At 34.3% G+C, this 27375-nt stretch overlaps 1 protein-coding gene across 1 annotated transcript; it reads left to right on the plus strand.

The window, feature by feature from the left end:
• Positions 1-27234, plus strand: LOC132551208 (sodium- and chloride-dependent taurine transporter-like). Its single transcript, XM_060215322.1, has 14 exons — positions 1-66; positions 6294-6436; positions 9710-9841; positions 16174-16438; positions 17613-17745; positions 18426-18560; positions 19021-19124; positions 19332-19456; positions 19752-19864; positions 20129-20257; positions 20839-20938; positions 21273-21373; positions 22228-22395; positions 22733-27234. Exons 1-14 carry the CDS (start codon positions 38-40, stop codon positions 22847-22849), a joined length of 1794 nt encoding a protein of 597 aa, XP_060071305.1. The 5' UTR covers positions 1-37; the 3' UTR covers positions 22850-27234.
• The last annotated feature ends 141 nt before the right edge of the window (positions 27235-27375 follow it).

The raw sequence follows: 27375 nt of genomic DNA on the forward strand, positions 1-27375 counted from the left end.
ATTTAAACTGAACTACGTAAGCATTTGGACTTGCAGTATGATGAAGCACCATCTTAAATCTTGCAGGTATGGAATATGTTATCTTAACCTAGTGGACTGTATGTTTATCTGTTGTTACGTTGTATTGACCCAGCATATGTTATAACATTTCACGGCTTTAAAAAATAAACGTTTTTCAAAAATTATTTCTTGTCATCAAGTCTCTTCTGTACCTAATGTGCAGTCAAATTTCCAAATCATTTTTAATTTAAAATCGTCTTAAAAGTTAAAACCATCGGATAAAGATATTCAAATGTGAAAAAAGAGATAAAACTTAGATATGCTTAAATATTTATACCACGCTAGGTTCAAAGCCTTCATATTACCAACATATAACTATTATATCATGATACGGTTGGATGATTATTTGAGTAGCCAGTTTGAAGAATAAAATTTCCATGCATGTTTACTAGTGCACTGGATTAACTGTAATTGACCGCCGACTTTAAATAACAATAGTATGATGTTTCCAATATATATTTACAAGTATGCATGTATCAGTTATATCGGCAACATGCTGTGAGTAAAACGGAGAACACAATATCAGTTTTAATTATATAAACCATATCAAATCATTGTTTTAGTGCAAATTGCTTTTTATTATACAAACAAAAATATTTATTTCAAGTTAAGAATGTCACGATTTGTTAGTGAATTCATAACCCGCTGTAAATATTGTTTCAATTTCTAATCTCAGTCGTCTGCGTGGTTAACAGAATCTGTTTAATCATAAGCAACTTGTAATTTGGCGCAAGTTTGATTTCACTGAGTGCGGTCTCATCATACCATACAAATATTAAACAAAGTAGATGTATATGTAAAATCTGTAAACGACACACAAACTACAAAACAGAGATGACAGAGCAGCTGTTGACATTGCCACAGACTGTGTACTTAAGTAAAAACCCAATAAGGTGATTAACTCTTTCAACTGCAAGTACGTCAGATTCCATATCTTTGTTTATATGTATGCAGAGATTTGTATTATCCTATCTAAACACTCGACTAAACATGACGAAAACGTTTTCTTCTATCGACTCATAAAACACAATCAAAGAGAGGAAAACAACAAAACCAAACTTCAATACTAAAAATTATCCAAACTACCATCAGAAGTTCAATGTTCTGTCCGTTATCGTTGGACTTGGATCCGGAGGTTGCATATTACTGTACAGAAGACCATGTCGAGTTTTCTATTTTCTCTCATAATTTCGTCCTATTGTTTTTCAAACTTGCTATAATATAAACCAATACGAAACTGTGTATAATTTTACGTTGCCATGAACATTGTTTAGTATAGACAATCATCTGCGATGAACGTTTAGTTCTCTCTCGTCGAATTGCCATCCTCTATCACAAGGAATTAATATTATCTTTCATACAGTTACTATCACACCATCAACAGTTTAATTCCTCTCTCACCAGTACCATTCTCCATCATATATAACAAATTCTCTCACACACAATTACTATTTTCTTTCATAAACAATTAATTCTCTCACACAATCACTATTTTCTTCCATAAACAATTAATTCTCTCACACAATCACTATTTTCTTCCATAAACAATTAATTCTCTCACACAATCACTATTTTCTTCCATAAACAATTTTCTCTCACACACAAATACTATCCTCTTCCTTAAACAATTAATTTTCTCACACAATCACTATTTTCTTCCATAAACAATTAATTCTCTCACACAATCACTATTTTCTTCCATAAACAATTAATTCTCTCACACAATCACTATTTTCTTCCATAAACAATTAATTCTCTCACACACAAATACTATCCTCTTCCTTAAACAATTAATTTTCTCACACAATCACTATTTTCTTCCATAAACAATTAATTCTCTCACACAATCACTATTTTCTTCCATAAACAATTAATTCTCTCACACAATCACTATTTTCTTCCATAAACAATTAATTTTCTCTCACACAATCACTATTTTCTTCCATAAACAATTAATTCTCTCACACAATCACTATTTTCTTCCATAAACAATTAATTCTCTCACACACAAATACTATCCTCTTCCTTAAACAATTAATTTTCTCACACAATCACTATTTTCTTCCATAAACAATTAATTCTCTCACACAATCACTATTTTCTTCCATAAACAATTTTCTCTCACACACAAATACTATCCTCTTCCTTAAACAATTAATTTTCTCTCACATCAGTACCGTCCTCTGTCATATATCATAAATTCTCTCACACAAATACTATCCTCTTCCATAAACCATTAATTCTCTCACACACACTCACTAGTTTCTTCCATAAACAATTAATTCTCTCTCAAACAATTGATATCCTCTTCAATAAACATTAAATTACCTGTTACACAATACTATCCTCTACCATTAACAATGAATTATTTATAACACTATCACTATCATCTACCATAGATAATGAATTCCCTTCGCACAATTACTATCCTATACCGTAAAGAACGATTTCTCTGTCACACAATCATTGTCTTCTACAATAAACAATAAACTTTCTATCACACAATTGCCATCCTGTACCGATTCACTATCATCTACTAACAGCATAAAGGCAGAAGTTACTTAGTGTAGCCTGGCGGTAACCATAATCACATATTTATCACGTACAAAAATTGGACCTTAAACTCAATTTTTTTAATGTAACATATACAGAGACGAACTATACAAATCAATGGGTGTCAGCGAAAACAGGTGGGTTCGATCGGACATAAAATGTCACAAAGTCATTTATCTCGACAAATGGGTTTTTAACTGATAAAAAGCCTATCCCCTTTTTGAGAGTCGGTTGTATCCGGGTTTCCTTAAGATATAAATAAACATTCGTTTATTCATTAGAAATCAATACAACACTCTATTTCTGACAAATCGTCACTAGTTCAAATCCTAGAGAGATTCGATATGATTTGGTTAATGTATAAAAGACATTAAAAAAGTTATTGTTTGTTTTGGACATGAGATTAAAGTATTCACCTCGGGTATGAAGTATGTTCGGTACAAAGCAAGGGTGTGTACGAATAAGGTAATATGATTGGTTAAAACATTTGCAGTGAATACTTTCCAGCAAAGCGATTGGTTAGGATTGTATTATATAAAGAATCAGAACCCTGTATTCTACCTCATTCATTCACAAATACAGGTTCGTACCAGCTCGACGTGTTACGCACTGTTAACTAGTCAAGCGTTCACGTACATTTACAAGTATGTTAAACAGTCCATAGAATCACTCATAAGATGAAATATAAACGTGATAATTTGTGAATGGTACTCTAGAAATCATTTTCATGAACAATTAGTAGATTTTCAAATTTTGTAAATACTGATAATCTAAACTGTTATTGTTATATCACTGAAGATATATATATCATATATTGTTTTGGTTTGTTTGTTTGTTTTTGTTGTATAGATACAATGACGTAGGACGACAGTTCTACCTATTTTATCGTGTCTTTCTTGTATAGTTTATTTCTTTATCGTTAGTTCTGGAACCTGTTTATATAGTACTAGTCGGCAATATAAGTGACTTCCTTGTCTTTTTCTTGCATAGAACTACGGTTGCTTATGTGAAAAACGAGTGTGTCACCACTCCGCCATAAGACAATTGTTAGGCTTGCTATTTGATGTGAATATAATCCACGCTTAAAGAATATCTTTAAAAGTTAATGTAGGCTTATTGTATATATTACGCAAGTAAATGATTAAAGAGTACGGGAGTGTATTGAGTAGTTTTATCGCCAGACTTAATGTTAATGTATGCTTTTCTACATTATCATAAAGGTTCTGTATTCTCAGATTTGAGTAATTAGTCAGCACATTGTTAGTTTAACAGGCCAATAAATAATGAGGCCGGATCTCCCCCCTGAACTCTCCATGCTGAATTCTGAAACTTTTACACATTTTTTCTGTCATGAACATTATAGTGGAAGTACTACAAATATGCATTGACAATCAAGCTTACAAGAATGTTTTCATATAATTCTGGAAATACGTTCAATAGCTCTCTGAAGCTTTATACATAGCTTCGAATCTTTATTGTACAACATGTAGCTCATGTTTATGGAAAAGAAAGTGAAAAATATAGGAAATTAATAAATATCACAATATTGCTTAAGTGAAATTTTCTTAAATGTTACATAACGATAGATACGTAGATGTAAATTAGTTATTATCTCACGTGGTAGAGAAACGTGTCTTAATCGGTTTATACTCTACAACCTGGCATGAACACAAAAAATTAATGAAAAAATGAATGAAATCTGAATTTTCTTGAAACATTTGCTTGTTAGACACTTTGTAAAACCCATACATCATATATTTGTTATCTTTACGTGTCGGTTCCTGAATTTCGACTAATTAAAGCCTTAGAATAAAAATGGTACGTAGGACACGCAAATGAATATCACATTTCAATATCAAATAAGAATTATATAAAGTGTAGCTAAATAATACATTAAACCTAGGACTCGTCACTGATGATAAAGACCTACACCCGATTTTGTAAAAATATACGTCAAAATTTCGACCAGGAGGTGTATTAACAAAACAAAAAAAATAATAAAAAAAAACAAAACAAAAAACAAAAAAAATGTCAGAATTTAGGTTTATGCATCGAATGATTAAAACGTGTTTATTCTGAAAAGAGACACTGTTGAAATGAATTCAATATACAATCTTTTAAAAATACAAGGCTAACCATGCTTTTCGCTGTCCAAGAGCAAGATTCAATTAATAATACCAGGCTTACAATTAGCCAGTATATTCACGTTAGCATTAATTAAACGTAAAATACTTTCGTACGGCTGGTAGTCATATGTCAAAACACGTGCTTATCACATTTGATATAATTTTTTAACAAAACATGTAGGTCAATGCTATATAAGGGGATTTGTTTTTACGCAGCAAAGCCGGGTCCTAATGTTCTAATGACCTATTGCTAATATGTATCACATGTTTTGTAATTTAAAATCGGTTTGAAAAAAATCCTTAAAACAATGTCTCCTCTAGGATAAGTGATAGAGTTAATCACATTATTTTGTTTTCCTTGTAAATTACGCAACTATGACTTCATTCTATGATTCTATATAACTGAAGTGCTTTAAATATTTGTATTTTTGTTTCGAAATTACTCACAAGTATTTTGTAATGACGAGTATGGAAAGCTACTCTAGCTAACATGCGCTAGCGTTTTGTTTTGTAAAGGACATTTAAATAACTTGAAATATGTATAATTTCATACATTATCATTGTTGTTAAAACTGAACACAGAGCCAGGGTTAAGATACTGGTTATACATATCGTTATTATGTATTCTCTTAATGAAATGTACGTGGTAGTATTACCTGGTGCTAAAGAATTGTGTTTACATCACCCTACACTACGTTGTTTTGTGATAATATACTGAACACTAGATAATTATATAACTTACCAAATACATTTCCACATTAATTAACATCAAATATTTAACATTATTATACAATATATTTTTTTTTTCAATCCAAACGCTGTGTTGAAATAAAATACATCATATAAAAATAAATCTAACTACATGTTCTCCCTCATAATACTTTCCATCACTTTACGTTGCAACATAATGAAGGGGCGCTTCGATCAGCGGTATCTGTTTCAGACCCTTGCTATTGATATAGAAAATTTATAAGCACTACATTGCCAGCTATGAGATTCGTATGACACAATAAATTAATGTTTAACGTTTTGGTGTCTACCATAGATCACTTTCATCATATAAACTGGGAATCCAATCTATAACAATGTATATATGATTATAAATATTGAAGATGTTGACAATCTTTTCCAATAATGATGCATAATATACTACGTTATAGAGATTTATCACAGCTGCCGCAGTCTGATATTTAATTACAATGGAGTGTCTGTGTAACGAAATTCTCTTCACAGTGAATCTATCACTTGTACAAACCAGTACATGTGTGAACACAGCCGTTGACATACGTACAGTTCACCGCTATCGTGGTCTGTTTACATCAGCTGTTCCGCATCAGTGAACACACATCGTACGCTTTAAGTAGCCACGAATATCAAACCTACCTACAAAGTAAAATAAATACCATATTTATATCAATTTTGAAAGAAGTACAGATTTACAATTAATATGATCCAAATGAATTTTTCTCTGCGCTATAAATATCCATGGCAATGACCTTGTATACCGGAAAACGTGAAAACCCGGTACTTTTCCACGCTCTTTTCTCTTTACAGTCGAGACCTAACAGCAGCAATGGGAAAGGAGGGACGTGGTAACTGGAATAACTGGTTTGAATTTATTTTTTCCTGTATTGGACTTACTGTTGGATTAGGAAATATCTGGAGGTTTCCTTACATCTGCTATAAAAATGGAGGAGGCGAGTATAATTTATTTTTTGTTATTAATTTACCATACAAAACATGCGGGTGATTTGGCGCCTGAATCTACTATACATGTATGTACCAACAACCACGTGGAAAAACAAACTAACACATTCAATTCATTTAGAGTACATTTGAAGAATTTTATTTCATTTACAATTTGAAACAAATATGTTTATATATATATATCAGTGTGGACCTATTGAATTTTAGAAAAATTGATTGTTTAGGAATAAAACCTTATATGCTCAGCATACGTCACAAAAAATCAATAGCACAATCTACATCACGTTGGTTTTAATTTTCTCCGCATGTTGTTGGAAAAAAACATAATGAAAGTATGATAGATTTTTTCTGTTATTAAATATTTTCAGTTTTATGATTTTGATGGTCTACGTTATAACAAATTTTAAAACTGTTGATTTTGTATCTTATGCATCTGCATGTCGATTAACAAAGCTGACGATTAAGGATCAGTGAAGGAGAATAGACCCGTAACATTCTACATTTAAAAACATACGGGGATTTAAGAAATAGCAGACATGCCTATACCTAAAGAATTCTATTAATGTTACGTTCTCAGCTCGATATTTGTTTGTAATTGAACCATGTGGCCACCTTTTGACAAAGAGCATGTTCGAGTAAGCTATTGTAGAAAGAAGTAATTGACCTGTATGTAATTGTTGATATAGTGTTTCAGTATATACACTAGCTTGTGAATTTCCATTGATATCTTTGTTAAGGTGAACACTCTGTAGTCAACAGCAATTCGAGCTTGGTATTCATTAACAAGACATTAAATGTTCATAGCAATTACATTATTTCCAATCATACACGCGTTATTTCTTGTCTGCGTTATATCAGAGACAAATATGTCCCGAGAAGAATTGGAAAAAAAACTAAAAAAAATTAATGACGTACTTTTCAGGAACACCTTTTACCATGTAAGTGCTAAATTCTTGTTGGTCCTTTGTTGAAATTGGTGCTCTATATACTCTATCGTTGCATAAATTTAATCAAAACCATGGAAACAGTGGAAAAACACAACGACAATGCTAGGTACTCTAAATGATATGGTTTTAAATTATGATAGACTATAACCATCCATATCTTTTCGCCCCGTGTTGAATTCCTAACATTTTTCACAGACATTCTACATTTATTTTTGCATTTCTGTATCAGTCTGGCGATGGTTATTTTGGGAACATCTTGGTCTTTTTCCGTTAGCAGACGATTCCCCATTAAATTGTTTAACCTGAACACTATGGAGGGATAAATGGGGGATTCATCGGTGAATGTATGGTGGCCAGATGGACCTGCCTCGGACACAACATAATATAGATTAACATAGACAAGACATGCACATGTAGAAGTTTACAACACCAGTGGTAGCTATCTGTTGGATAGGCTGAGTCTGCATTACTACTTGATAGTCGTACCTTAGTACTTCTGTACTGTACTGCAACACAAGAAAAAGTCTTCGGAGGACTGACGTGGAGTCGCGCGTCTTTATTTATAGATTAGTGGGATGAAGAATGATTGGAGAGGGCTAGGTAGGGAAAAGGGGGAGGAGAGAGGAAAACTAGTAATTCGGTGATGTAAGAAAGTCAACGGAGGGACGAAAGGGATAACAGAGATGAATAATATGAAGGATAGGTGAGAGAGTTGTGATAATATAGGTATCAGAAGAATGTATGGAGTTGTAAACCAGCTGTGACTTGGTGGGAGTGGTTTAATACAACAAGAAAGAAACTGCTGACAGTGTTAAGCATTCATGGTGTGTGGTGTAAATCTTGGTAGTGTGCTGTATCTAATTTTACGGAAATTTGGCATAAATTGGTAAGAAAACTATATTTAGTTTACTCCACTGTTTAAAGACCGCAGATGTTGGTAACTAATTTACACTTTAGTATTCAAATGGCTTCCTTTGTTTACTGCCAAGCATATTATTTTGAGTATATTTGAAAAAATCAACCTGTACACTCCAAGGCATTTAACCTAGAAAGGTGACTCTATTAAAACGATAACGTCCATTTCAGATTTTATTTGTAAATATATAAAAAGGAACAGAAACAAGTTTTAAAAAATCTTTAAAAAAAATCGTCTTTTTATGTAAAATATAAATGTTTTTATCCTTAAATACAGCCTTGAATGACATTTAGCATTATCGCAGTTACATTCAAAGTTGTTAATTCTAAAAATTGGAGGGAATTGTTGTCATTGGATACGCCTTTTAAAGTTGTTTCATGTAACGTTATTTATTTTTATGTCTGTTCTCTTAGTATAAATGTCACATCTGTCATCATGGCTGATAAAGTCTCCATAAAAATCATAATATCTTTTAATTGTATTAATATAAAGAATATTATCACATTAGGGATTACCATTACTAAGAAGATATAAAGATATCACCGGGTTAATTGGAATATAACAAGGTGTATTGATTGATTGATAACTAGTTAAGAGGTGTGTCTACGTCACAAAATAATTGATCCAAACATTGATGACGTCATTAATTTTAATGGCAATTCATTAAAGTTTTGGTTTGTTATTCACGGTATCTAGATCCGTCAATTGTTATATACCTTACCGGAAGGGAAAAAATATGTTAAGAATTTACAGAATGCCAAACATTCAGCAGTAGGTGTGAGGCATAACAGGAAATACGATGGTTATAAATAGTATCAAGTTAAAATGGAACATAACAAATCATTGCAAATGACCATTAGTTATAGAGAAACTGAAGATATGAACCACTACATGACACTGATATGTACTATCTGGATAGTGTAATTTAATCTATTAAAACCCTATATATCAGAAGCTCAGTGTTCGTTTGACTGCTAAACAATGTCTAAAATCCCGAATGACTTTTGTTTTTTTAGGATCATGAAATTCACTTAGATTGACCGAGATTTACATGGCGAATATTGTCAATTAAGTTTGAGATGCTTACCTTCGGAAACACTGTTTCAGTAGTCTCCGTATCAATCCTTCTTTAATTGACATATCTGTATTTTCTTGAAGGAGTTCATTCAATACTAAATGATAGAAAAAAACACCCAACAAAAAACATATTTGCTATTTTTTATCATTTTCATGACTTGTCATAAAAGATTATTACTCCAATTACACATAACATTTATATCGCAAACAAAATTTAAGCTGGTTTTGCAATGTGATACTTTCATACATTCTAGCAAAATGTCACTGGGTATTCGTTTGCTAAAACTTGTCTTTTGAGTTCCGTGATATGTTGTATCTTACAGGTGCTTTTCTGATTCCTTATTTCATCTTCTTGTTCGTCATCGGTCTACCGGAAGTGTTCTTGCAGTTCACGTATGCGCAATATTCCAACTTGGGACCCGGCAAAATATGGGAATGTTGCCCTCTCTTCAGAGGTAAGAAACTTGTTCAGGGTAATATTAATGCCATTTGGAGCTAGACGTAATGGAGTTTGGCGTTTTATCATTGGGTTACCTTAAAATGAAAAACTTGTTACAATTTCATAAGTTGAGACTAGAGTCGAGAGGTTCTTGCTCGGGCAAAAGCCCGAGCGAGCGGGCGCCCTGCCAGTGGAGACTAGCATCTCTCCTGTCTGGTCGTCAGGAACTGATACAAACTGGCTAGAAAGGTGGTCGTATTTATACTATACATGTTAATTAACTGATTAAGTACTAATACACATTAGCTAACAGGTAAACATGGATTGAAGTATACATGAGTTATCGACATGGTCTTGCACACATAAATGGCAATAGATTTGGCTGTTTACAACAAGATAAGGTTACACTGACCATCATACAAACTGCTTAGGTAGGCTTCAGATACTGAACTAATACATGAAAATGTGTTGTAGATCAGTAACGACAGAATACCTCTGGCCACTGGTCAGTACATAATTGTTCACAGTAGATGTCAGTACTAAATGCACACAGGCAGATACATTATGATGAAACATCTAACTTATGTTTAGCACAATTTTGAATAATTAAATCTTCTATATTAACTTTGAATATTCAACCTTGTATATGAGTGGTTATATTCTAGTATCCTTCCACACATACCAAAATTGCACTTTTCATTGGATCATGTTCACATCGTTATTTGATGAGCTCATCTAAAATCCAAACTAACTTATAAACCATTAGGTCTGATATCAACCAGCTGTATTCTATCTTCATTTTCTCGGCAGAAGTTTACAGCATTTATCATTCATTTACATCCCATTTGGTCTATATATTACAATTCTGTTATGATATAACAGAGGAGTTAAATTGTCCATATTGCCATTAGGCAAGGATATTTGATTTTCTGTTATTTTTCGAAGTCCCAAGTAGTGGACTGACATGTTGACCTAAATTCGATATATTTTCCTTAATTTATTTATTTATTTATAGAAGACAAATCACCAAACGGTACATATGCAGACTGTACAAAAAACACACGATTTTTGATCTTAGTGTACATAGGATTATAGTATAGCCGAAAACGTTGGTCGGTTCCGTACCATCTCGTACACTAGTCCGTCAGTGCTAGTACGCTACACATTGGTCATTTATCTGATGAAGGCAATCGTGTAGTCATTGAAACGTCAACATTACCAACCCGTGCACTATCCCCATAATTCAATAAATTTAGTAAATGTGGTAATTTTAAGAAAATCCAAAGTGATTAGTTTAATGGCGGATAGTATGATAGATAGTACACTTAAAGTCTCTATACCGTATTCAACCCAATAAGCGTCCATGTCCCTCTGAGGGCCCCTCCCCGCATTTGGAGATACTGAAATCCAGGTTTACTTACCTGTTTACACCTGATCGAGAATTATTCCTGGTCAGTAACAGGGGTGAGGAGACATGGACAAGACACTTCAAAAATGGTTTATCTCTAGCTCGCCAGGAATAGAAGAAAGGTGAAAAGATGTCCTCAGCTGACGTGGAATATGATAATTCTACAACTTAATTGGTTGCAATAAGAGCCCATCCCTTTTTATTATTTTTTAAGCGGCCTGGGCGCTTATTTTCAATGGAAAGATTATTCTTGAACGAACTCATATTGGTATTAAAATTCTACACACTACTACAGGTACGGTGGACTAAGTAATGCCTTGGAATATTATAATGCAGTTTGAAAACAAAAGTAAAAACTAAATTGTACGGTTAACACATATCCTTACTATACTTAAAAAACATCAATACAATTTTCCACAATCATAAGAATAATTCTGAAACAGAATATGCTAGTGCGATGTCATTTGCATTTTTTTGGTTATTTAAACCATTGGTGTAAGAGTTTACAAATTGTTTCAACCTTCAATAAAATACCAAAATATCTATACATTTTCATGATTTTTAGATTCGCTACTGAAATGACAGGACGTTACTATGGTATATAGATTAATCATATATAGTTGCAAATATATTTGGGCCAAATAAACAAACGCAAATTTTAACAATGGTAAATGAACGGGAGGTCACCGATTGGAATTCTAAAACATGGCATTTATGTTGAAAGTGAAATAATTTCCATTACGCATGTTGTTCTACAGAAGCATTTGAACAGGTGCATATCATATTGTATTTTTAAAATGTACAGTTTTGTTTATTTGCCGGGTTTATCGAACCTTAGCAAGGAGGGTCATTTTGAAGTGGGTTGTCATTGAAGTAGTTGGTGATTACTACACTGAACAAACTATGGTAGGCCCATCAGAGGTAAAAATATATTATCTCCGGATCGTTATCACCCCGGATCGTTATAACCTCGGATCGTTTATTACCCCGGATCGTTATCATCCCGGATCGTTATAACCCCGGATCGTTAAAACCTCAAAGCGTTATCACCCCGGATCGTTATCAACCCGGATCGTTATCACCCCTGATCTTTCTCACCTCTGATCGTTATCACCCCGGATCGTTAAAACCCCACATCGTTTATTACCCCGGATCGTTATCACCCCGGATCGTTATAACCCCGGATCTTTCTCACCTCGGATCGTTATCACCCCGGATCGTTATAACCCCGGATCGTTATCATCCTGGATCGTTATAACCCCGGATCGTTATCACCCCGGATCGTTATAACCCCTGATCTTTCTCACCTCTGAGCGTTATCACCCTGGATCGTTAAAACCCTACATCGTTTATTACCCCGGATCGTTATCACCCCGGATCGTTATAACCCCGGATCTTTCTCACCTCGGATCGTTATCACCCCGGATCGTTATAACCCCGGATCGTTATCATCCTGGATCGTTATAACCCCGGATCGTTATCACCCAGGATCGTTATCACCCCGGATCTTTCTCACCTCGGATCGTTATCACCCCGGATAGTTATAACCGCGGATCGTTATAACCCCGGATCGTTATCATCCCGGATCGTAATAACCCCGGATCGTTATCCTGGATCGTTATAACCCCGGATCGTTATAACCACGGATCGTTATAACCCCGGATCGTTATCACCCCGGATCGTTATAACCCCGGAGCGTTATCACCCCGGATCGTTATAATCTCGGATCGTTATAACCCCGGATCTTGACCACCCCGGATCGTTATCACCCCGGATCGTTATAACCCCGGATCGTTATCATCCTGGATCGTTATAACCCCGGATCGTTATCACCCAAGATCGTTATCACCCAGGATCGTTATCACCTCGGATCGTTATCACCCCGGATCGTTATCACCCCGGATAGTTATAACCGCGGATCGTTATAACCCCGGATCGTTATCATCCCGGATCGTAATAACCCCGGATCGTTATCCTGGATCGTTATAACCCCGGATCGTTATAACCACGGATCGTTATAACCCCGGATCGTTATCACCCCGGATCGTTATAACTCCGGAGCGTTATCACCCCGGATCGTTATCACCCCGGATCGTTATAATCTCGGATCGTTATAACCCCGGATCTTGACCACCCCGGATCGTTATAACCCCGGATCGTTATCCTGGATCGTTATAACCCCGGATCGTTATAACCACGGATCGTTATCACCCCAGATCTTTCTCACCTCGGATCGTTATCACCCCGGATCGTTATCACCTCGGATCGTTATCACCCCGGATCGTTATCACCCCGGATCGTTATAACCCCGGATAGTTATAACCCCGGATCGTTATCACCCCGGATCGTTATAACCCCGGATAGTTATAACCCCGGATCGTTATCATCCCGGATCGTAATAACCCCAGATCGTTATCATCCTGGATCGTTATCCTGGATCGTTATAACCCCGGATCGTTATAACCACGGATCGTTATAACCCCGGATCGTTTTCACCCCGGATCGTTATAACCCCTGATCTTTCTCACCCCGGATCGTTATCACCCCGAATCGTTATCATCCCGGATCGTAATAACCCCGGATCGTTATCCTGGATCGTTATAACCCCGGATCGTTATAACCACGGATCGTTATAACCCCGGATCGTTATCACCCCGGATCGTTATAACCCCGGAGCGTTATCACCCCGGATCGTTATAACCTCGGATCGTTATCACCCCGGATCGTTATCACCCCGGATCTTTATTACCCCGGAGCGTTATCACCCCGGATCGTTATCACCCCGGATCGTTATAACCTCGGATCGTTATCACCCCGGATCGTTATCACCCCGGATCGTTATAACCCCGCATCGTTAAAACCCCGGATCTTGACCACCCCGGATCGTTATCACCCCGGATCGTTATAACCTCGAATCGTTATCACCCCGGATCGTTATCACCCCGGATCGTTATAACCTCGGATCGTTATCACCCCGGATCGTTATCACCCCGGATCTTTATTACCCCGGAGCGTTATCACCCCGGATCGTTATCACCCCGGATCGTTATAACCTCGGATCGTTATCACCCCGGATCGTTATCACCCCGGATCGTTATAACCCCGGATCGTTAAAACCCCGGATCTTGACCACCCCGGATCGTTATCACCCCGGATCGTTATAACCCCGGATCGTTATCACCCCGGATCTTTCTCACCTCGGATCGTTATTACCCCGGATCGTTATCACCCAGGATCGATATAACCCCGGATCGTTATCACTCCGGATCGTTATCACCCCGGATCGTTATCACCCCGGATCGATATAACCCCTGATCTTTCTCTCCTCGCATCTTCATCAGATGTTACGTAGGTCAAATGTCTAATCCAATGAGTTTTTGCGGCCGTATTATAATGTAACAATAAAACAATTTATTCAAGATGGCAGTCCTTAAAATCATAAACAAATAATAAAGCTTCAAAACTAACAAGTATGCTGCTAATTTTGAAAGAGTTGCTTTTATTGAAATACATCATTTAGACGATACGATTCAATTTAACTTTAAAATCAAAGTAACGTTTTTTTTTTCTTTTCCTTTCCATACTTGTCTGCATCTATATTAAGCATTAACAATTTAAAGTTAAAAGTTATCAGGGAAAGTTTAATTTGTATAAACATTATTTTAGATTTACTATTCGATATCAAACCTGTTTTCTGTGAAACGGGTTTTTTAGGTGGCTACATTCTCATATGCACATCTCAAGTTTTAATGGCATTCCTGTTACCGAGCTAGTTTGGTTGATGGCGTCTGTAGCCGTCAATGAAAACGATATTATACATACCAGTACACATACGACATGCCTTTGACGTTTTCCTCGACTTCCATTTCAGTTATCACGTTTTAATTAATGAGATGAATTAATTATGTTGCAGCTCATGACAGCTCGCACTAAGACACCATACCTACAAACCTAGTTCTCTTGTTTACAGAACAGAAATTTCATACACAATCCCCAGTTTTCAACATATTGAGTTGTGATGACATATAACTTATCTGTAACAGCGACCTAACAGATGTTCCTTCATTATGTGAATATGATAGTCTGATCATTACCAAGTGGTATGACCGCCCAACCTACATAACAGATATACGATATTATATACTGCACTATAACGCTGATATTTTAAATCGCTGATATATGCATTTAAATGTATGATATGCACTGTCTTATCGATCACTTTTTGCAATACAAAGTGTAGAAAACGGTGTTGTATTGATCATCATATAAACGAATACATGTTGCCGTATTAGCACTCACAACATAGTCTAGACAGGAGAAGGTATGCTTCCCAAACAATAATGCAAATGACGGCAAACATAGGCATCATGGTAATGTCCATGCCCAAATCAGTTTGCCGTCAAATGCATTAGATTAGGTGGGAGTAAATAAGATTGTACAAACGACACACAAATAAGTAATATCATTAGAAATCTAGAATCAGATTCAGTAGAGCCAGAAAATAAACTTCAACTGTATCATAAAGTTGTTTTGTCCTTCTGGCACTCATCAGCGATACAAGGAACCTAAGGTTTGAGGCCTCGGATGAATACAAAAAGTGACCATAAAGAATGTAAAATCGACATGGGGAGTGCACTAGCTCTATAATTAACTTATATAATTATTTTCGAAAATCTGATCATATTAAAAGTGTAAAGGAATTAAATTGTAGCAGGTAGGTTACGGCAAACCTCGGGGACTAAACATTCGCTAGCAGTGTCTACCATATCCATTCTCGAAAACTGTACAAAAGACTCAATTATGAGTAGCGCCCCATGTGGAATTTTAAGTAAGATTGTTTCATGTTCAAATATTGTCTTTCGTTTTGAACTGATATCAAGATGGCTTTATTTACCCTGGTACTGAAGCTTAACTATGTTTGTTTTGTTTTTCCTTTCAAGGTATTGGTTATGGGATGATAACCCTTACATGGCTGATCGGGATCTACTATGGTGTGATCATAGCATGGACCCTATACTACTTCGGGATGTCCTTCTCTTCCACTCTTCCTTGGGCAACGTGTAACAACACTTGGAATACAGCAGCCTGCTTCATCAGGGGAGATAACTCGACACTTAACGGAACGATTTTAAACCAGACCGTTGCGGTCGTTAGTAATAACGGAACAAATATAACAGCAAGAACACCACCTGAGGAATTTTGGGAGTATGTAACTATTTCTGTCATATTTTTGTGTGTTTCAAATGTCGTGGTTTTCCAAAAGTTTACATTTCGATGACACGCGATTGCGTGGATAAATCTCGATCACAGAATTCACTAGTACTATAATATACTTCAACTTTTATCTTTCTTATTTGGTGAGCATATGAATTCATAGACCTAAAGTACAAATGATTTCAATGAAAATAAATTGCCCACGAAAACTGATAATTTTACAGTACTTACTATGTCGTTCTTACATCATACCTTAACCAATCAATAAAAAGAAACACTTAAGCGATACAAAATATAGATATTTAGTAAGTGTATCAACTTAATTTCAAAAATGGAATTCGGCAATGAATATTATTTGTTAATACTTTATTGGTTTGTGGATTTTGAACACTAGATCAATATCAGGTCCGTTCAATACTTGGTTTGAATATATTTTCACCGTATGTGAATTGCATTTTCACACATTTCTTTCGATCTGAATTGCTTTTGCAAAGATTTTTTTTATATAAATCATCCGCAACCGTATATACATATTGACTTTTCAGTTAGTATAAAAACAATAAAAAGTTCAAGGCCGAAACATACTTCCTAATGCCAGATATACGATTTGTCAGTCAACATAAACTCACACAAGATTAAGGTTGACAGCAATATACCTTAATCCTTATAATAACTTAATGGATAATTTACCCTCCACTGGCTCGCTGATATAACTACTGGTAGCTATTCTTGCCATACAATGTAGGTGACATGTCTTCGTCCTGAGATAACCTAATTTTTCAAGTGTGCCTTTTTTGTACAGTCTTTGACAACTCTTCACCATTGCCTTAAGTCTTTTAATTACTACGTCAATCATCCTTTCTTTAGCACACTATGTAGGTAATACTCGCCTATACGTTATCTAGACAGTGATATTACAATATTTATTATATTATCTACGGATGGTTGCAAAATGTTCTTCTAGTGAATGGTCACCCTAAACATAGAGAATGAAAAAGTAATATTGATTTTACATTTTAGCGAATCACTTTAAAACATAAACGACGCAAAACATCCAACATACATTGTGAGATCGACACTGAAGTTCTCAACGCCTAACAAGTGAAGATATGATATTATTAAGAGTAGTGCTCTGATATATTCCGTACGTATTTTTCTTTTTCAGACGTCATGTGTTGGAACTTACCGACAGTATTGAGGACCTGGGTTCAATCCGATGGCAGCTGGTGCTATGTCTGCTAGCAACATCCATCACTGTCTTCCTTTGTCTAGCAAAGGGCATTAAATCTTCTGGCAAGGTGAGTTTACAGACACAGGTTACAAACCGAATGAAAAAGACGATCAATTTTTCAAGTTTAACTTTTGTGCATGTATGATTTTGATTCCTCTCGAGACAAGCTTTTAGTCAAATTTCATCTTATCACCCAATAAGATGAAATATACATCGACCAAATATTGTAATATTGTCATTATCAAAGATTTGAGTTGAAAATAGTTCTGGCCCCACTTGTATAAAACATCTCAACTTGAGATTTCCTCAAGTCGAGATTTTCCTCAGCTGATATCTCCTCAAAAACGGCTTGTATAAAATTTTCTCAAGGAACAGGAGGAAGTCATCGGCTAGGATGTCCTGAAATTCCTTGAGGAATTTTCATACAAGATATTTTCAAGGAGATATTAGCTGAGGAAAATCTCGACTTGAGGAGATCTCAAGTTGAGATGTTTTATACAAGTGGGGCCTGGTTATTTATCAATAGAACTAAAAATGGAGCGTAGAAGTGTACACTACACACTCCATTATTATTTGAATTATTATTTTCTTGTTGTTTGCTTGTTTGTTTTCCCTTTTCTTTGTGTGTGTGTTATTGCTCAATAGTTAAAAATGATTAAAGTTACCCCTTCCATGTTATACTTTCATTGCAATGTGTAAAATGTTCAGTACCTTTGTTGACCTTGTATTAAATGTCCTTAACTTTAGGTGATGTACGTCGCTGCCACTATTCCATATCTGTTCCTGTTGACCCTTCTCATCAGGGGCCTCTTCCTGCCCGGAGCGTTGGACGGACTCAAATTCTATCTTGTACCCAGATGGGAGCGACTATTGGATTATAACGTAAGTATACAAACGTTATGTGCAATGCCTTACCTTATGATTAATTGTAATTAAGATTATGGATATATCTTTCAGGACAATATCATCCTTCAGGTTACTAGTTACCAGGATTTCTATTCATGTCATTTGTGCATTAGTATTCAACACCAGGAATGTAGCAGTAGATCGATATCGTATAATTCATTATGTTCTGCCATATCTAATTCTAAATATGTACTGAAATGTGTAACCGCTACTGTGTCTTTTGTAAATACTGAGACATCACAATACCATTGTCCTTTACATGAATAATAACCAATATGTGCTGAACAATTATTTACAAATTTTAAAACAAATGGCTTGTCTTAAATTTTAAGTTGTCCTAATATATGTAAATGACAATCCAGCTAGACCAATGACGTCATTACTAAGCGTGGTCTGTGACATAACTGTCAACTATACTGTTATTGATCTATTCAAGGTTTGGGTAGATGCTGCGGTACAGACCTTTTTCTCTGCCAGTATTGGAATGGGAGCTCTTATTGGTTTAGCAAGTTTCAACAAATTCAGCAATAATCATTACAGGTAAAAGAAAATGATGCCATTTACACAATTATTAATTATAATTATTATCAATTAATAATCGTAATTAACTATTAATAATAATATTATCTAGTTAATCTGTAGACGTATTATCATGGTGACAAAAAATTGAAGTTCTAAACATGCGTGATATATGTCATAAGCTGTTGTTTCTCTGTAATCCCTTATCAATGCGCGTGTCGTTTATAGGGACGCAATGATAGTGCCAGTTCTGGACGCCGTTACTAGTATGTTTGCTGGTTGTACTATCTTCGTTACCCTGGGTTACATGGCACATGAATCTGGTGTTGACATTGAGAAAGTCGTAGAACAAGGTAAGGAGATATTTCCATGACGATCATTTTTATTGCCCCTTATCTTGGTCAGTAAAACGCTTGTTTGTTACTGCATTCATGGTTATGAAAATAAGCTTATTTGAATAATCTGTAACTTCCTAGGCCACAAGTAAGTAGTGTAGTACTTCCACAGTCCGGAATAAATAAACTCCCATCATACTTATATCTCGTTAATTCAGTATGTAATTTACATACTCGTAGATGATCTTTCTGTCTTAAAATTTTCTATAAATATTTGAACAGATGAGGATAAATGTGTAATTTGTCACAACAGGTCCTGGTATAGCGTTCATGGTTTACCCAGAAGCCTTATCTACTCTACCGCTTCCCCAATTGTGGTCTGTCCTCTTCTTCATTATGCTGTTTACGGTCGGTTTGGATAGTCAGGTAAGAGACATTTAAACAACAAATAATACCACGTTATAAAACAATATTGTTGTGAAGATATATCTATATTACAGATCAGGACAAAAATCAGCACAGTTTATGGAAGACGATGTAAGGGAGAAAAAGAAATAAGTTTGCTTAATAAGTGAATGATACGTATAGTAAGGGTGAATTTTATCTCAGATATTAAATATATTATGATATGCATTCTTAATCTGTTAAACTATTCATGATCGGTACAAAATGTCTGTTTTATCATCCCAGATTGTACATATACAATTGGTGGCAGTTGGACTTATGGACAGGTTTAAGATATTCAGAGACCACGAGACGCTCACTATGGCTCTCCTTAACTTTCTCTCCTTCGCTATTGGTCTCATCTTTGTTACACAGGTAAGTGACTGCATCATGATTCAGGTTGCTGACAGTATGTGTTCTTTTGTGATATCAATATGTAGAGGCAGTGCTATCTTTTGTTTCTCATCAAAAGAAAGAATTCATGCTTAGAATAATTTCTAATTTGCGAGTAATACGCAAAAGCAAAATGTGAATTTGCTATTTTTCATACTTTTTAATCACAGATTTCGACGTGAAAAGCAAAGACATTAAACATTTTTATTGTTGATATATCAGTAAATAGGAAAACGAAGAAAAACACGAAACAAACAAACAAAAACAAAAGAAAACAAACCTGCATTTTGACATGACAGGGAACACTTTGATAATTCTTTGTAGAAGTTAATTAGATAGTAATTGTGTCATACTAGAATTGGTGCACTGCTCTCCTATTTATCAAAGGAATTTGTCAACAGACAAAACATATAAATGCTTTCTCATTCCATTGTAATACGGTATCAAAATTATGACAAGAATTGATTTAGGAGTTACCTTTGAATGGAAAATCAATGCAGCTAGATTCTGTGAAGAACTTTTAGTTTGCCGATTTGACGTTATACTGTTTTGTATGTTCACAGGGTGGTATGTACGTGCTACAATTGGTTGATTGGTATGTGGCTAGTATATCAACCATGTTCCTCGCTTTCCTGGAAGTTACCGTTCTAGCCTACTTCTATGGTGAGTCTGAAAAGATTATACAAAAGACACACAAGTCAATAACACCTTTTTAAATTACAAAATGAATTAAATTGTGTCATACAGCTGTTTCGTCCTACAGGGTAAGTGATGGCAGTTTAATTGTTTAAACCTTGAAATCTCGAAGGTGAATGAGGAAAATGGTATTTGATTCTTGAACTTCTTGAATTTTAAACAGACCCGATTCATCAAAACATATTTCCCTAATACATTGAATTGCTCGTGCAGTTATCTGATACTCTTTTGACAAAGTGATCCCACCCACACTGGAATTTAAGGCTGCTGCTATATGTGGTATCCTGTTTTCTCACCACAGGTGTTAACCGCCTGTACAAGGACATAGAAATGATGCTTGGTTACAAACCATGTCCCGGTTGGAAGGCATTCTGGTGTGTGATTACCCCGATTATGGTCCTGGTGAGTAAGCCTTCTCACTACAGTGAACTTATTCATTGTCATGAGGTTTTATTTGTGTTGATTTCGTGGGTTCCATTGGTCCACGAACTGTTCTTTTATTATGGCTTATTTACCTATAATTAACCACGAAATTATTTGTAATTGAAATCATATTTTTTTTCAAATCACGACGATTTTGCCCCATGAAAATATATATCTTATTTTGCATTAGAACTGTTTTATGTTTTAGTTTTATATATTCACTATTCCTAGGATGAAATAACCAAAAGTACCCTGAAAATAAAATCAAGATTGGAAAACATGTGAAATCACATTAAACGCAAAAATGTCTTAAAACCATTAATTTTTCTTTCATTAAGATTAACCATTTTATTGCTAAAGTTCGGGGCAGATCGAGTGGAATTGACACTAAACATAGGCTATTGGATTTGAGAAAATTTACAACAAATTGAAATTTTAAAAATATATTGTACACTTGTAAATGTTATGATACACTTTTTGAGGACAGATAAACTATATTTCTATACTTCTAGATGGTAGCCGTAAGTACTTGTTCTTATTATTCATCGCCGATTTGAGCCGAATGTTAATAATGTGCATAACGATACTGCTTTTGTAATACATTTCAATTAGATATTCTATTTTGGTATATTGTGTTCGAAAAAGTTGTTTTCCTATTCGGAACTCACCGGATGCACCCTTTTCAAAACAATTCCACTGAAAGTATGTTTTGAGCAATCTGCTTGAACAAGTATTAGTGTCAACTACAAATGCATATGCAAGAAAGCAGTTAGAGTGCACAGAAATAAACCACAATATCTCAATTTGATATAACCATTTTTTTCGTTTTGTAGGCCCTGTGGCTTGTCAGTGTTTCACAACATGAAGCAGTTTCCTACGGTAAAAATGCCTATCCTGGTTGGTCTATAGGTATCGGATGGATGATAGCAATCGCCCCTCTAATTCCCATACCAATTAGCGGCATCTGGACTATATTGGACGGTGAAGGCTCCATAATGGATGTACGTGTGTTTGATATAAATGACTGATGATTAATGTATTGGCTAAGCTTTAGTGCAATAGATCGTTAATCCAAGGTTTGTCTTCCTACGTCAATTGTGCTTCAAATAGCAATGAATTAATTCATCTACATTTATGCTTTCTGGTTTAAGTGTCTGTCTTATTTGTGTTTGAGTTTTAGTTTGATATGGATTTATTTACTGAAATAATTATCATATATGCCTGGAATATTTTTTATCATATGTTTTATTAATGAAAAGAAACTCGTCGAGATGAAATAATAATAAATAAGAATAACCGAATTTATGTTAGAAATAATGATTGATTTCATTGTTTTAGCGAGTACGAGAGGCGTTGAAACCGACGGCTAAATGGAAACCTGCGGAGGACTGCAGAGATGATTGGCAGTGCCAAAGACAGACATTAACAGCAGACATCGTTATGCAACCAATATGAGACTTTTACTAGGAAATGTTTGTAGAATGTGATTTCTCTCCTCTATTTTCTGTGTTCAAAACAAATAAGGGAACTTAAGAAAGGGAAGTTATTTTTAATTTGCAACAGCAAACGAACCAGAAGTATGATACAGAAAAGAGGTATTAATATCCTAAACAATACTTAAGTATGTAAGAGAACGCCACTACGACAGGTCAACATTACTAAGTTTTGTTAACCTTGTAAAATATGTTAACCATCTAGAGGCTGTGATCGACAAAAATGAAACAGAGTTAAAATCAAGATACGTTTTGGTCCTAACAATGTCAGAGCAAAATTATTTGTAGATGGCATTGGCGAACCGAAAATCTGAAGAAAAAAATTAAATTATTGTGGACAATCGATGTTACTTTCCAGTACACAGACAATTTTTGTGTGTACGCAATGTATTAAGATAGCGTGGTGTACAATCATACTCTTCAATCAAACAGATGTTTCCAAATAGATGCAACAAAGTTTGATTAGTTAAACAAGAATATAAAGCGATGACTTGTTACGATACCTTAGGATGATCTGAAACGACACTTAGTAAACTCTGATATCGTACATCACTGAGGTTGATGTATTCCAAGTGCAATTTGGACCAGTAATGGGGTATGGCATGATGTGATACAGGAGAAATATATGAAAACCTTTATCCTAACCAATGATAAAATTTATTAGGTTGAATTCAGGTTTGTTATCTTTAAATTGTACACCATAATAATGATATGATTCTATGAACGAAGATCAGTATGTGCTTTGAGCGGGTTTTCAATTACAACTGAATAGTTCCTCTGCCAAATATTAAAATCGTTTATGTTTATGTAGCTATTGTAAACGACGGAAATCAGGGACACATGTAGGTTGTATTTAACAGTATATATGATTTTACAGATCATTTTTCAGTCGTTCTGAAAATTTAATTAAAATATTTCAAATTGATTTGATTGTATGACGACATGGAAAGAAAGTATCGTTACTGAATCTCATTTTTGAATGATGTTTATGTCGACGGGTAAACAGAATCTTGTTAACGAATCTCAATTTTAAGAATGTTTGCTTGACAAATATAGTTATTGTTATATAAAAAAGAATACATGGATGCATGCATGATACGTTTTGAACTAAAATTTTATGATACGTTAAATACCAAAGCTATATAATAAATTTTAGAAACCTTTTTATCATTTTTTAAATATAAGTAAAGCAACATTTAAATGAAGAAGTCATCAAGCCATGTAGTATAAGTGTAATATTATATAAAGGTGGCTTTGTTAGAAATTAAAGAGCTAAATCGCGGGTTAGTAGAAAGAATGTACCTTCTGTAGTTAATAGGTAACATAATTTTATAACAGCTCAAATAAAATGCTTTTGAAGAAAATATCTTATAGGGAATGGGCAGAGAGGGCGGCGATGAGACGATGGAGGAGATATAAAAAAAAAATATTATAAGCATCTTTCCGTCAAAAATCTGTGACTCCTAAGTGTTATTTAGTTAAATAATTCCATTCAAATGCAAAGAGTGTATAGGAACCACGCTAATATATCCACGTAGACGTGGATTGAGTGTATTTTGTGTGCGGGTGTGAATTACATGGTTGTATATGTCTCTAACTATATATGTGTGTGAATGTATGAATAGTGTTATTATTTTAATGTTGTTTTCTGTATTTAATTTGTTCAAGTTTAATTGTTCGATTTAATTTTTTTACTACATCCCTTCATGAGATTTTCGAGTTCAAATGATACATTGAAAAAGAAACTGTGAGATTTTATGTCTTGAAGAAGAAGACATTTCAAATCTACCATATCATTACTCCTTCTGATGGTCTTTTGCTTTACAATATTTCGATCTAATCAATCCATACATGCAAGCTTTGAAAAATATTTGAAAACAAAAAATTGAAAATCTGAAAAATATGTGTAAGTTAAAATACCATAAAAGTTTAAGATTGTCATTTTTAACTGGAAAATATATTCTAACTTTTGAGTAATTTGTCGGGAAAGACCATGAGTAAATTAAATTGTTCTTCGTGAATCAATAGCTTAAGTAAGTCATTAAAGATAATATTCACTTGAGATAATGTCTTTAAATACAATGTTATTCAGTCACACATTATAAACACTGAAATATGGTGATGATAAGCTTAAAACGTGGTCGTCAAAACGTTTACATTTCCTTCTTATTATTAATTCACTGATGCAAACCACACAATTTTTGGGTAAATAGGTAATGTTGTAAGAGACACGTATTTCGGAGGTCTTATTTACCATGCACAATTTGCTGTTATTAACATGTTTTTAATGATACTGCTGCCATTTAGTGCTATTCCAACACCTTCGTGTTTTCACATACATTTATTTTGTGTGTTAATGTTTCACAAAGTGCTATATGAGGTGATATATTGCCACCTATTTTCCAGGGAAATTATAAATTTACACGTGTTTAGGATTAATTTTAATTATTTCTTATGTCATCAATCCATACGACAAAAACGTTGTTAAATCTAAAAAATATGCCAATAGCACACTCTGAATTTTTTTGTCTTATGGACATGTAACATAAAAATAGTAAAGTTAATCCCTATTATCTAACCACAGATTGTAATATTTTTGAGATTTATAATGGAATTTTTCATTGATAATTACTCAAACTGCCATACTTACCAATCAAAACGTGGAATTACAAAATGACATCGATTTATCTTTATGTTTTTGTGTGATAATATAAAAGAGGATAATATATGAACGTACTGGACAAAATTTGTGCATCAAAACGTGCTCTTGGTGGATAAGAGTGTGGGAGTGTGTGCGCATGTGGTCAGGTACGTTTTATATCTGTAAAACCATTTTACAACTGACTATCAATTTATTCAAATTAGAATCTCACTACCATGTTCATAAAATGTCTTATATCATATATCAAGCTTTTAAAATTAGATTTTGCTTTATGAAATTTTAAGTTTCAAACTTTCTCGTTTTTCTTTCGTAATCGAAATTCTTTTAGAACCAAACGTTAATGTGTCAAATCTCTTTAATAAAAGGTGTCATTTACTTAATATGTAAGAGCTAGTCTTATATAATATATTTCAAACAGTGTAAATTTAAAATCGATTAAATGCTTCTCGTTTTCTGATATTATTTAAGAGTTTTTGCCATCAATTGAAATATAAAATTCTATACCAGCCACACATTTCCTCGAGTCTTTTGACAAACCACTTTTTGTTTACCTTTGAAGTGTGCTGTCTTATATTACGCTGCATATCCTATATTATCAAAATTACTTGACGTCGACTCTTCCTTAAATCACGCTCGAGGTTATCCTGTTTATGAACTTTAATTTGCTCTATTCCAACAAAACGCTAGTCTTTATATGCACTGATCTCATTGTATTATTAAACGTGTATCTGCCCTTTTGTAACTTTTATCAGAATGTTTTTTCCCATTATTTACAAAAGATATCTTTATTGTGACTTACGATTCTGGTCACAGGATCATGGGTCAATGTAGACTTTTTGTCGAAATATTGAATCTCTCATTATTCCGTGTCAAATACCTACAACCGAGTCTTTACTGATATCATTCTTGGCGTTTAACAAGTGCTAATTAGAGTGATGGGCGTTATAGCAATGTTTTAAAGATATTTTATATTTTATTCCAATCAGAGGGTATTTTTGTATATTTATAGATTCAACCGTTAGTATGATATCTTAAGAACTTAAGATAGTAATGTCAAATATTAGAATAATAGAAATAGTGCATTCATACTAAGAAAATATTACATATAATAAATTTTGGTTCAGAAATAGGGGATTCCAATAAAGATATATTTACGATCGATGATATGTTTCAATTGAAAAAAACCCAGTTCTTTTGATGAAAAGACACACATGTATACTTTAAGAATTTAATCAATCCAATTTTCAGACCTTCCTTCCAGCCCATACCGACTCTTTTATATATCTTTGCCTGTCTTTCGTCTCTCTATCTTTAATTCATAAAATCATTGTATCCAAGTAATGCTGATTTTTTAATTTCCTTACTATATTTTCTTGATATAGATTTTTTTTCGAATGTTTAAAACAAAATTAAAATGCGTAAAAATCAGTCTCGATCTACCACTTCCTTCAAAAAACTTAGATTGGGGGATAAGTACCAACTGACTTAAGTGTGTGCTGATTTGTAGGGGAAATGATGTTTTGATTTGACGAAAAACTCACTACTTTCATTGCGTTATCTTTGCTAATTGTCAATTATTTAAAAGAATATTTAATTATTGAGAAGTTTCTTTTAAGTTTTATTATCGCTCAAATATTAGACACCTGTTATACATTTAAAAAATGAAATAAAATGAAATAAACTGAGGCAGTCTTATTGTTTTGTTTTACAAGAAAGTGAAGAAATCATCAACAATAACAAAAATACTATTACATTTTCCATTGTCGTGGTGGGGTCGGCGGTCCGGAGGTGGGGCTTCCTTGAAATTAAGCCTTACGAACAGTATG

This window comes from Ylistrum balloti, unplaced genomic scaffold (assembly GCF_031769215.1).
Source record: "Ylistrum balloti isolate Yb309-2 unplaced genomic scaffold, AGI_CSIRO_Ybal_v1 Utg370186, whole genome shotgun sequence".
NCBI classification, from domain to species: domain Eukaryota; kingdom Metazoa; phylum Mollusca; class Bivalvia; order Pectinida; family Pectinidae; genus Ylistrum; species Ylistrum balloti.

Excerpts from the sequence above, each read along its gene's own strand:
- LOC132551208 (XM_060215322.1), top strand. The coding sequence starts at position 38 with ATGATGAAGCACCATCTTAAATCTTGCAG. Across the intron at positions 9,842-16,173 it reads ATGTTGCCCTCTCTTCAGAG|GTATTGGTTATGGGATGATA; the intron begins GTAAGAAACTTG and ends TTTCCTTTCAAG. Across the intron at positions 17,746-18,425 it reads GCATTAAATCTTCTGGCAAG|GTGATGTACGTCGCTGCCAC; the intron begins GTGAGTTTACAG and ends CCTTAACTTTAG.